We start from the raw sequence: 13609 nt of genomic DNA, 5'->3' as shown, positions 1-13609 counted from the left end.
CTCTTCCACCCCCACCCTCTTCTCTAAGATAGATGGTGGGGCAGCCTGCCAACGAGCTCCTTCCTTCTCTTTCTTCCCCTCTGGACTTCCTTCGGCGAATTTCTCCGTCCATGTCAAAATCGAATGACCCATTAACTGATGTCAATCGATTGACGTTTCGCTAATGGGTTAGCGTAAACAAAGTCGGAAGATTTGGTCATTTGCCCCTCTTTACTTGGTGTAATTAGACTATACTAATTGCCATGTTTACATTTTCTTATCTTTCTTATTTTTTGTACAGCTTTGCAATAAAATGAATGCATTTTCTTATATTTTGTACAGATTTACAATAGAGGTGGGTACAACTATGGGTTACAATGCTCCAGCTGAGACTTACGGGCCATTTATACAATTGCAAATGAATGAAATGTGCGTTGCGTTTTTACAACAACGAGAAGGTGGTTAACAACGTACATATATCTAATTAGACATTGGGTAAATATGAACACGGCTACCTAGCTAGCTAGCTAGAATGGTTATTTGTACCTTTCCATTTCCATCTACAAATTAATGAATGCAAATTTGTATGGAAGCAATTAGTCGACGGATCATCTCACGATGGCCCTGGAGTGCCTAAGGACCATGCTGAACGGCGGCGTCGTCATTGGCCGGCGCACTCTCCGAGCACCACCGCTAGTCGTGGCCGTCGCCGCTCCCCTCGCTGCCGCCACCACCTTCCCCGTGCTGTCCCTCTTGCACGACGACCTCCCGTTCACCTTCAGAACCGCGGCGGCAGGAGGAGGACGAGGAGGAGTCGCGGGCGCCGTCGTGGTAGAAGACGTCGCGGCCCTGCGCCTGGTGACGGCGCCGTCGTCGGCGCCGGGGAGCACGCCGGCGGGGAGGTTGGACTCGAGCATGAGCACGGCGGCGCAGTGCTTGAGCACCTCGAGGTTCATGCGCACGTCGTCGAGGCTGCGGTGCGTCTGCTTCCCGATCCCGAAGTAGGCGGCCAGGGTGGCCATCTTGAGGTCCCCGGCGCGGCGGCCGAACCCCTGGGCGAGCACGTTGAGGGAGTCGACGACGGCCACGGGCTCCGGCGCTGCGCGGCCGGCCGCCGCGAAGGCCTCGCGGACGCGGTGGCAGTCGAAGCGGCGGATGTTGTGGCCCGCCCAGACGCGGCCGTCGAGGAGCGCGAAGATGTCGTCGGCCACGTCGGCGAAGGGCGGCGCGGCGCGGAACGCGGCGGAGAGGGAGGGGTCGCCCGAGAAGCGCCTGGAGACGGCGGAGGGGTCCCCCGGGCGGATGAGGGTGGAGTAGCTGGCGAGCTCGACGAGGCGGCGCGGGCAGACGAGGATGGCGCCGAACTCCAACAGCCACCACTGGCCGGACGAGTCGGAGGGCGACGGCGCCGCCGCCGTCTCCACGTCGAAGAACACCATCTCCTTCTTGGCGGCCTCCGTCGCCATTAGCTAGGTACGCACGTAGGGTGGTTTCTTCTTCTTGGCTGGCTTTGCTGGGATCGTGGTTGGTTTCTTGGCGAACGAGCGAGCGAACGATCTCTTGCGTCGTGAGCTTCCTTGATTTGTGGGTTGTGACAGTGATTCGTGTATATAGGATTTGGCAAATGGTCCATGGACGAGGGGGGCGGCCGGAGGAGAATATTTGTTGCTTGGTTTGGACGGCGGCGTAGGGTTTCGTTTGGATGGAGAAGACTCGACGGGAGGAGCAAAGCAAGGAGGCGAGTCTTCCAATGGTGCAAGCAAAGCGACTCGATCGAGCTCCTCTCCTTCTGAGGAAGAAAACGAAGGCTACCTCGAGATCACAACGACTCGATGAGAGGAGCACGGGAGATTCGGGATGCGTGCATGGCGGCGGCGGCAGATAGCTTGCACGTATGGATGGGATGGGAGATTCCAAGTTTCACAAGCATGCAACTAGGAATGAGCAAGTCTTGTTGGAGCTAGCAACACCTACGGCACTAACCATCTGCCGGTTACGTCCTCGATCGAGCGGGTTCTCCACCGCTAGCCCTTATACTCCCTCTCCCTCGCCATCGCTGGAGGAGGCCGCTGCCGGTCGAAACCTACGAATATGTGCCTCCTAACGTGAGTAAAAACTCATGATCTAGCCTCTAAGGTCAAGTCCTCGAACGCTGGATAAGGCTTTTAGGGAAGGTATTACCACTTTGGTTATACTATCCGGTAACATCGTACTCCTTTCGTCTCATAATATAAGAGCATTTTTGACACTTTGCTTGAGCCTCGAATCTTGAGTGCCACGATCCTAGTTTGATTCTGTGTCACCGTGTGGGTCGACCGGGGTGAAAATGGTTCGAAAATCGCTACTATTCCACGTTTTATGTACGGTGAAAAGCTGTTGTCGATCGTCGGTAGAAGCAACAACGACTAGCCTTTGACCATTTCAAACGACACGTGTGTGTAGGCCTACGTACTTTAATTAAGTTTGCGGCGTGCGGATTCGTCGTACCGAGAGCCAGCATGAAGAAGATTACTGCACACAAACTAGCACCTGCTTAATTACCATCATGCATCGATCCGGTTACTAATATGAATACTTACTGTTGATTATAGATGCCATGACGACACTTTAGCTTGCTCTCTCTTGGCGTGCGTGCATGGGTCACCGTTGGCCGCACGAACCAGCCAACAAGCAGCGGTAAATCTTCCTCCCACGTTTGGAATATCAACCCCGGCACCAGAATTGAATTGTTTGAAATACCTATGAACCACTCTCTCCGTATCAAAAGATAAGACGTTTTTTGACACTGAAGGGAGTATCATAGATACATGTGTTGAGTGAGACTATCATATATATATATAGAGAGAGAGACTGGTGGTTAGCGACAAATCCGCATGATCGAAAACCTGCGTCCCTCCCCGCGCGTGACCCACTTCGTCAGCGCCACCCATGACCCAGTCTTCTTTCACGAGGCCCACCGCGCGCAACGCATTGAGGCCCAAGACTGTTAGCACAGCCCCTTTGGCCCACCTGCCCCCCTCCTGCACGTGACTTACCACCCCAAAACCTAGTTTCTTACCTCCATCGCAAGAAACATCCACCTGCCCCGATCAGTTCTCTCCTCTCTCCCCGACGCGTCTCCATCGCCGGCGACCTCCGCCCCAGATCTGATCCACCAAAAAAAGGAAATCGCGAAAAACATCGCCAAAACACAAGGATTTGAGGGAGGACCCCGATTTACCACAACAACATCACAGGGGTTACATCAGTTCGTCTCTATTTCGTCATAATCAGGCAAAAAAGAAAGGAGGTAAGTGATTCAACCTCTATACACCTGCTGCATTTGCATTTCATACCAATAAAATCAAATTCCTTGGTTGTAAATTGAGTTACCACTCAAATTCAGTCAGGTTACCAACAAAAGAGATTGACTAAATTTTCCTCTTTTACAACCAAAAAGTTGGTAAAATTGGTCCATGTTCCTACCTACAGATTACATCATTGATTTACCTCATCATTAAGTTACCAACATAAACACATATAGGTTATCATCATCAATCTGTCAAGCTATCTTTTTTGGAGCATGTTAGAAATACATATATGAATTTTCTCATTAAAACTGACATACCATCTCGAATGAATATAGATTACCAGAATGTGTGCATTGAGTAATCAGCATCCTTTAAGATTTATTCAACATAAAAAAGATCCCTTTCTTCCTTTTTATATTGAACAAACCCATGTCAGAACAAGTTATCATGCTAATTCATTACAAATTACCAGGAAAACTCAGAACCAAAGGTGCTAAAATCACTACAAGAATACCATGTGTTGATTTACATTGTTGCCACCAAACTTTTTTGATAAGAAATGATGTTCATGAAATGAGGTTGATAGAAACTATTGCTGTCATACTCCCATATGCTGGTTACTGCCAAAACGATACCTGTTATAAAAAAGAAGTAATGAGTGCAGTAAAAGGAAAAAAAATATAGTTGTTGTGAAAAAATAATCAAAATTGCTTGTAAGTGTGGAAAATTAATGGATGCAATCATATGTGCTAGCAGGTGCTGCAACACAAGAAAATGGCTGCATGACAACGGGGATAATGTGGATATCATTATGAGTGGTGTGGGGACAAACCAACAGTGTGAATATGCACACACGGCAAGCTTTGGTTCTGCCAAAACAGATGAAGGTAAAACATTTACCATGCCACCACATTTTTATACACAAACTTGTTACCATCGTACTTGAATTGCAACTACCACCCTATGTTATTTACAACTATCACATTCACCATGAAACAGTTCATCAATCACGTAGCTTCATGCGCACAGGTTACCATGAATTTAGGTACAATTACCACACTTACTGCATACGAATTATCATGCAATCTGTATTACAATTGGAATTACATGCTTTCACTTTACAGATACAAAAAACATCTTAATGCATGCAAACTTTACCAAGCAACTGGAGTACAAGATACCACTAGTTTTGGCGTGCAGAAAATATAACACAAATTAACAACTTTCAATCACATTACAGATGCTACATCTAGAAGCAACCCGGTGGTTCGAGAGACAAGCAAAGAACCGACTACTAGCAGCATAGGGGGGAGAGAAAGCTTCTTTGATCATTCAGTCAGCGAGCCGGCGAGTCCAGAAATAGGAGGAGAGAATGCTGAACAGGGAGACAAAAATACCGAGGCATACTCCACACCGAAACCTCCTGATGAAACGATGAAGTTTGATACTTTTGAGGAAGCTTATGAACACTACAGGCAATATGCACTGAGACATGGGTTTGGAATGAGACTGGAATACAGAAAAACAATTAAAGACAATACTGTAAGCAGAGTCCTCTTGGTTTGTGGGAAATACGGCAAGCCAAAAACAAACAAGGAGGAGACAGAGGATGTGCAGGACCCAAAAGGCATCGTGAAGAAGAGGAAAAGAGGGAAGGTTATGAGGTCGGGATGTCCGGCCCACCTTTACATCACCCACACGGATGCGTGGTGGAGAGTCAAACGCTTCAACGACGACCACAACCACCCTCTAATAAGAAAGCCGTCCTTGACAAAGTTCCTATCAACACATAGGAACATTCCAAAAGATGAGCAGGACTTCTTGAAGATATTGCACGGATGCAACATAGAGACAGCAAGACATATGCAACTAATGCAATGGTTCTACGGGAATCCTAAAGATGTACCATATACAACAAAGGACATCGCAAACTAGCAAGCTAAATTCCGGATGGAGTACCGCAATGCTGATGTGGGGAGCACAATCTCGTACTTCCAAGATATGAAGGCACAAGATCCAGATTTCTATTGAAGAATAAAGCTTGATGATGAGGACAGAGTGGAAAATTTATTCTGGATAGATGGTGCGTCGCGCAGGGCATATGCTAGATACAATGATGTCATCTCATTTGACACAACATACATGACAAACATGTACAAAATGCCATGTGCGCCCTTCATTGGCATTAATAACCATGGGCAGTCAATCCAATTTGGTTGTGGGTTTGTTCGAAACGAACTATCTGGTAACTTTGTGTGGCTGTTTAATGAATTCTTGCATGCAATGGGTGGAATTGCGCCAAAGAACATAATAACAGATCAAGATTTTGCAGTGAGGAGTGCTATTGATGAGGTGTTCATCGGGATAGTACACAGGAATTGCCGCTGGCATATAATGAAAAAAGCACAAGAGAAGCTTGGGAAGCTGATGGCTGACAATGAGCCACTAAACAATGCATTCAAGGATTATGTTGACAACAACCTGGCTGGTATTTTACTTCCCACCCCTCACTAACTTAAAACACAGAAAAATGGGCACATAGAAAAATGGATTTAGATGCATGATAACAACAGTTACCATCTAACAAGGTGACAAGTTACCAGAGGATTATAGCAAAATTACCTACATTAATTGCTTTCTGTACTACCCCTATCATGTTCATGTTTGATGTACACATTTCAGTTGTTCACCCCACTACTTACAACAAAAACTTTTCAATCACCAGCTAGTGCTGATTGATATGAGTATCTTTTTGTTGCTAGTTAAAAATGATGCTTCTACTACACACAGAGAGTGGTAACCGCTTTGGAAAAAAACTTATCCTGTGTGCAAAGTACTTACCATGATGCTTGAACTAAAGTAACCAGGTGTGTGTGACAGAATTATCAACAACAGTGGTGTTCCCTAGTTACCAAATATGTTTGAACCAATGTTACCATCCTTCAAATACTTGATGTTACCATGTTTATGTTATGAATGCAGTTGAGGAGTTTGACCACAAGTCGTGGGTGATGATGGAAGTGTATGGCCAGACCGACAACGAGCATTTCCAATGGTTGTGGGAGAACAGGAAGTGTTGGGTCCCGGTATACTATATGCACGATTTTTTCCCATTCTTGCAGACCACGGCAAGAAGCGAGGGTTTTAACTCTGTGCTCAAGAAGTATGTCAACCCAAACAACTCATTGGTCGAATTCGCGCAATAGTACACTGCGATACAGGATAAGGTGATGGCTAGCGTGTCAAAAGAGCAGTTGGAAACAGTGTACAAAGAAACCGAAATGTACTCGATGAACCCGCTAGAGATGCAGGTGCGGGGACTGTACACACATAACTTGTTTTGCAAGTTCCAGGTAGAGATGAAGGTGAAATCATCATACAGATGCGACGCATTGGATGATGGTACTTTCAAGGTCAGCTCAGTGCGGGGGATAATACCAAAATATGGAGACAGGGACTACCATGTGCAAGCAAACATGGTTGAAGAGACATACTCATGTAGTTGCTGCAAGTTTGATCGTGACGGTCTACTGTGCGCACACGTACTACGAGTTATGGACCAAATTGGGGTATACGAGATACCTGAAAAGTACATCCTAAAGAGGTGGACCTGGGATCCAGAGGAGGATCTTATTCAACCTGATTTCGAACAGCCAACAGTTAAGAAGTCGATGCCAGAGGAGGGGAAAAGCGTCATGCGATACACGTCAATTCTTAAAGAATTTAAGGCATCAGCCAAAGACGCTTGCCTAACAGATGACGGGACCAGATTGGCAAGATAACACCTGTATAATTTCAAGGAGGATCTTGAAACCCTGAAGAACAATCAACTTAAAAAAGCAAGAAAGGAAAAGGAAGAAGCAAAAGGATCGTTTCAAGGACAGCCAGATCCCTGCTCGATACCTGTGGGGCGGATGAATGAAGATAACCCCGTCACACAGCACCAAAACGCCCCCCATGCAAGACATCCAGAGAAACCAGCCACACAGCAAACAAGTGCCACTAATGTGCAGCGACAAGAGAACACCGCCACACAATAAGAAAGTGCTACTAATGTGCAGCGAGAGGGTAACCCTGCCACACAGCAAGAAAGTGTGCGTGTGATGATACATGCTAGCAAAAACAATCATGCTTTTGTCATCCAGCCCCCACATCCTGATGCAGCTCCGTCCTCAAACACAAAGTTGATACTAGACCCTCCCAAGACTACAACAAAGGGGCGGCCAAAGTCAAAAAGAAAGCAATCAGGTTTTGAGATTGCAAAACCCAAGCCAAAAAGGAAACGTGGTGTGTGCAGGAGTCTGGAACATGACAAACGCACATGCAAATCTCCCCTAGCAAGATAAAAATGAAGAAGATGCTATTAAAAGGAAAGATGGTGGCTACAATTTTTTCATGGACCATAATGTGCAAGCTACAAGCCCCAATAACATTCTAGTTATCAGCATTGTATCATGGATTTATAATTGCTCTGTAATGCAAAAAGTGTATATCTATAATTTAAGCAAGCTATCAGTACCCTATTATGCCAGTTACTAGCAATGTATGATGAAATTGACATGGATTTGTAAATCCAATATTTTTATATCTACTTTTTTTGAAGGCTACCAGCACTGCATTGTATTACTTATGAACAAAAAATTAGGCCTGCTTGCACTTCTAAAAATTGCTTATTAACAAAATATAATCACAGTAGTGAATTTATCATATAGTCAGTGACTTCTGACTGTGTATACTATAGTAAAACAGCATGTCAACACTTTGCTCCATGGCATTGTCGATGACAGATTCATATAAAAAAGTTATCAACACACTTTGGTAGAAGTTATCACACAGTAGTAAAAAAATATCACCTCATCACCCTTTGCTCCATGGCATTGTCGATGACAGATTCATATAAAAAAGTTATCAACACATTTTGGTAGAAGTTATCACATAGTAGTAAAAAAATATCACCTCATCACCCGCTGCCGAACAGATGATAACGCCACTGTTTGCATTTGTTTTGATAATGATCTAACCACCTGAATGTCATAATTTTCCGGAGAGCTGGAATTTGTTCCTGAGTTAAGGCTGGAACATTTTTGCCATCCCACACCTCAAGGTACGTGCAGGCAAAAAATCCGCAATCAATGCTGAAACATTTGTGATGAAAAAAACAACACAAAATCAGTTTAATTGGAGTTTCGCGACCAGGTCAATAAACAGGGATGAGAAACATATAGTGGGGTGTTAAAAAGAGAGTGAATAATCCACAACTAACCCATTATCCTGTTTGAACACATCAATGTACACAAGTTCATAGTCTTGAATCTGCTTATGCGAGTCCTTGTAATTTATCGACCAAGCCTTCTTTATAGCGTTCATGTATCTTGTCGCATGCTCGAGAAGAGAAGGACTATCTTGTTCACGCAATGAATCTAGAACTTCAAACTGCTTCGCCCTAAGATTTAGTGACAACACATACCAATGCTCGTCATCTGGACCGAGCCCAACTTTTGCAAAGCAGGGAATAGCAGTTGCAAAAAATTAAAAGGCAGTAAGCATAGAAGGAGTTGGAAAAGAAAAAAATTACCAAGATAACAAATGGTCATGAAATTCACATGGGAGGCAACTAGAAAAAGAAATTATCAGGGCAGAAAGGTCAAAGTTGCCAGTGTGCATGAAAGAGGTTATCATGACATGAAGAACAAAACAATATCCCCAGATAACAGTAAGTTACATGATATTAATAGGAAGTTACCAAGACACTTACTGTAAAGTTACCAGATCTAGCAAACATAACATACCTGATCCTGGTGACTAAGAATGTAAGACTTGTCCCGTCGAAAATACTTCAATACACACTTGGATTTGAAGTCTCCTATCGACAGATACACAGATAGCAACCAAGGGAAGATGAGCCTGTTTGGCATTTCCTTATACTGGAGAATGCGAACATGTAACTCGGCAATGCTGGTTGATAGTTGCCCAACTCCCTTCACACAATCGGCAAGCTCACCGAGGGTGACCCACCTACCATCAATGTCGATAACCCTAACACTACAAAAAACAAAAAAAGATTTAAAAAAAATACATTTCAAAAAATGGCACACAAGTAATGATTTATGTTAAAAAATGAGAAAAAGGATGGAAACATACTCTTTAATCTTAGAGTTGGAATCAGTAATATGCTTGATAACTTCATTGTAAACATACTCTTCCTCCTCGCTCGGTGTGAGGGTGGCAAAAGGCGGGAGCAGGTATTTGGACGGGTGGGTGACCCTAACTTTCCGAATAAAGGATTTAGGGGTTGAACTACGTACTAAATGCTCTGTGCGAGGTGGTAACTCTGGTGTAACAAATGTTGGACTTTGAGGGTTGTCTGGTAAAAACAGAAAAAACATAACTAAGCTGTATAATGTAACAAGCACATGACTAAAACAAAAAGTCAAAAAAAAAACAAATGAAAAACATGAGTTATCAGCAGATGGGGCAAGGAATTATCAAGTGATGGGTCAAAGCTTATCAACTGCCACATGTTTTGATTATCAAGTGGTGGTCCATAGTTGAAAAACAAAGAAAGGGGTTTGTGCAAGGGTTGCAATGTTCATGGAGCAGAAAAAGAAATCACCTATTTGAACATTAGATTTCCCTTTTAATGCTGGATTGTCATGCTCAAATTCTTCCCACCACATGAGAACCTCATCATCGTCAATCGCAACATCATACACTTGCACACGACCAGCTTCCGGTGTTACTTAAATATAAAAAGAGCGATGAGGACATGAACAGTAGTGATAAACAAGATAAATTGTTGCAAAAAAACAAGTATTGAAAATTGAGACAAGATACACAAAGTTATCAGGAACACAATATAGAAGGTACCAGGTAATTTCAATGTGGATTACCAGCACACATGTATGGGCATTTTAAGGAACAAATTAGATATCACTGGTGCACAACGAGGAACAACTGTGATATCAACAAATCATCATAACATGTAAAAATAAGACCAAAAGGAATTGTATAGCCCATAATTGGTAAAGAATGCATATGTGGCTGGAGTTATGGTGTCAATGGTTCGTAAATTGTCAGGATTTGAACATTTGAGTTACCAAAATAGTGTCATATAGACTTATCAGAATAAGAGTACACACCTGCTACTAAAAGTGCAGTATTGTTTTGTAAGCATGAAAATCGATTAAGGAAAATAAATAGGTAATGATAGGAGATTTATGTATCACGCGCCTACTAAAAGTCAGTAACGGATAACATCGGCTTTCGGAACTGACAAAGTTACCAGGGGGAAAGAGGATGGGGTTATCGTCTATGCTAGCATCGCACAAAAAGTTGTAGCGGGCACAACAGAATTATATATTCCGGGTACTGAAAGCAGAGCTATTCAATTACATCACACAAAAGCATAGAAAGTAGTATTACATTCATCCATACACATGGAATGATAGCAAGTTCCAAACACATAAATAAAAAGAGCACACCAAGGCACAAACAATACGATGTACGCTGACATATGTCAATCCATCACTCTCGCTGCATAAAAGCGAAGACACAAGGTCTTCACTTACCAGAGTTGGCTGGCGGAGCCCAAGCAACCGGTTGCGCCTTGGTAACTTTCACCACTGCCTTGCCCTTCGAGCCAACATCAACAGGAGATGTGAGCCCTAGAACGGCGACAGGGCCAGTAGCTGGTGCTGCAGGTGGTACTTGAGCCGATGGCGCCGCCGGAGGTGCTTCTGATGTTGCAGATGGTACTTGAGCCGATGGCGCCGCCGCAGGTGCTTTTGGTGCTGCAGGTGGTACTTGAGCAGATGGCGCCGCCGCAGGTGCTTCTGGTGCTGCAGATGGTACTTGAACAGATGGCACCGCCGCCGATGCTTGTGGTGCTGCAGGTGGTACTTGAGCCAATGCTGGTGCAGCTTGAGCCGTTGGAGTTGCTTCAGTAGATGGTGGCACTTGTGGACTCGCACCAAAGATGGCATCAAGCCCAATAGAGCAACTTGGTGGCGTAAAATTACCATCGTATTCTCCAGCTCCAGGGGTGCTCGACTCGAATGTAGGGTCAGCTACTACTTCAAACACCACAAGTAACACACAAATAAGAAAAAAATGCATCAGGAAAACATGTAGAGGACATTGTATTTGTTAGTGCCAGAACATTAACTTGAGTTATCAAGGATTAAACAGACAAGTTATCAACATAAGAAAGTTAAGTTACCAACCTATGCCAACAGGATTATGGGCATCATTCTCTTGACCTCCAGCTGTAGCCGTATCAATAGGCATATTGATTGGGGTACCTCCCACAACTTTCTCAGTGTCACGAACGGCTACAGCGGAAAAAGATTCAACACATCGTCAACATAAAACATCATAAAATACAAGAAACAAAAAAACAAAGGCAATGGCTAACAGAAATACCTTCACCTCCATCATGCACTATATTTGGGACGACTTCATTTTCACATTCAACAGCGACAACCACGCTAGCGATATCTTCAACAACAGCAGTAACAGTTGCCGCTGCAGCAAGCTGAAAAGCAACATCATCAGAAACACCAGCCGATGTCGCTGCAACAGCATCAGATGCGCCCTTGCTAGATCCTGCTGCTTTTTCAGACGGAGATGTCACCATGGGTGATTCATCAAGATGGATAACTTCTGTTGCCTTCGATGACGTTGTCTGCGACAATGTTGCCCTTAGTCGTGGAGAGGATCTGGTCTTGGCGAATTTCACCTTTTTCACAGCAGTTTTATCTTTTGAACGACTGAAAAAATGGGTACACAAGGGTAGTAGTGAGATTACACATGTTGTCAAACCTAAGTTACCACATGTTTCAAACAAAAAAAAGATGTCACATACTTCATGTATAAGTAGCATCTAGGGAAAAAATTACAGAGTTATCAAAGACTATAAATATAAAGTTATCAAATGATATGAACAAAAAAACCAGCAATTAGTTTTGAATAACTGCAAACTAGAAAGGTATGTGAACACCTTTTTCCTGATACACTTGGTGAACCCTTTGCAGCAGCAACTTGTTACATAGGTGCATTAAATGAAAAAAATAACCAAATGTTACAAGCACATACACCTATAAAGATTAGTAACTCTAAATTATCAGGGGGGCAAAGTTGAGTTATCAATGTTCATCAAAATAAGTTATCACACAACAATAACAAAATAACCATCTTGCTGGTATGTGTAAAACAAAAATATAGTTTCAATGCACATGAGAACAGTATAGAAAATCAGAAAAGAACTACTGAACATAAACGAAAGTAAGAATGTGAATACCTTTTCACTGGTTCAATCCCTGAATCCTTAGCAGCAACAGATTGTTTGTTGGGTGCCCTGCAAAGGAAAAAAAGCAAGTTAATTACCAGCATGAAATTACCCAAACTACCTTACTCAAACAACTGTGTTTACCATATTGTTTCAGGCACATAATTGATAAAAAAGACCATGGAAATAATCATTCACCTGCGTGGGGCCTCCTTCCGCACGGTGGATAGTGGGACGGATACACCGGTTCCCATTTCAGCCACAGGTATACTATAACACCCCAGATGTAATTTACCTAATATGTAATCCAACTCTTACCGTTTACGGCATTAAGTTATTTTATTTTCTTGGGTTCAGGTTTTTATCTCCGTGTGTTGTTGTCGTTGTCATGCAGCTCATATCATGTCATCATGTGCATTGCATTTGCATACATGTTCGTCTCATGCATCCGAGCATTTTCCCCGTTGTCCGTTTTGCATTCCGGCGCTCCGTTCTCCTCCGGTGGTCATTTCTACCTTCTTCTCGTATGTGGGAATTAAACATTTCCGGATAGGACCGAGACTTGCCAAGCGGCCTTGTTTTACTACCGGTAGACCGCCTGTCAAGTTTCATACCATTTGGACTTCATTTGATGCTCCAACGGTTAACCGAGGGATCGAAAAGGCCTCGTGTGTGTTGCAGCCCAACACCCCTCCATTTTGGCCCAAACCCACCAAAACCTTCTCCATCATCTAGAGCGTTCGATCACGATCACGTGGCCGAAAACTGCACCTCATTTGGACTCTGCTAACTCCCTCTATACCTATAAATACACCGCCTCCGAAATTCTCGGTTCCCCTCTCCCGAAAAACCCTAGATCCACTCCATCCGCCGCCGTCGAACAAAAATCGCCGGGCCGGACATTGTCCGACCCGCGCTGCCGCCGCAACGTGTCGCCGTCCGAGTGGTCGGCCGTCCCCTCCACCGCGCGGCCCGGGGAGCCCGTCGCCGGCCCCCGCGACCCGGATCCGCGGCGCCGCCCGCGCCTTCGCCCCGCCGCCGCCTTCACCCGCTT

The 13609-nt window shown here is 44.3% G+C and overlaps 1 protein-coding gene across 1 annotated transcript; it reads right to left on the bottom strand.

The window, feature by feature from the left end:
* Positions 1–304: 304 nt before the first annotated feature.
* LOC123057553 (protein NEN4-like) lies at positions 305–1714 on the bottom strand. The gene has a single exon (XM_044480499.1). It carries the CDS (start codon positions 1443–1445, stop codon positions 588–590), a length of 858 nt encoding a protein of 285 aa, XP_044336434.1. The 5' UTR covers positions 1446–1714; the 3' UTR covers positions 305–587.
* Positions 1715–13609: the final 11895 nt, after the last annotated feature.

Source organism: Triticum aestivum, chromosome 3A, assembly GCF_018294505.1.
Source record: "Triticum aestivum cultivar Chinese Spring chromosome 3A, IWGSC CS RefSeq v2.1, whole genome shotgun sequence".
Lineage (NCBI taxonomy): Eukaryota > Viridiplantae > Streptophyta > Magnoliopsida > Poales > Poaceae > Triticum > Triticum aestivum.
The sequence above is the reverse complement of the archived record's forward strand: the minus strand, read 5'-3'. Positions and strand labels throughout refer to the sequence as shown.

Bases quoted from the DNA above. Each gene is read 5' to 3' on its own strand.
- LOC123057553 (XM_044480499.1), bottom strand. From the start codon at position 1,445: ATGGCGACGGAGGCCGCCAAGAAGGAGATGGTGTTCTTCGACGTGGAG.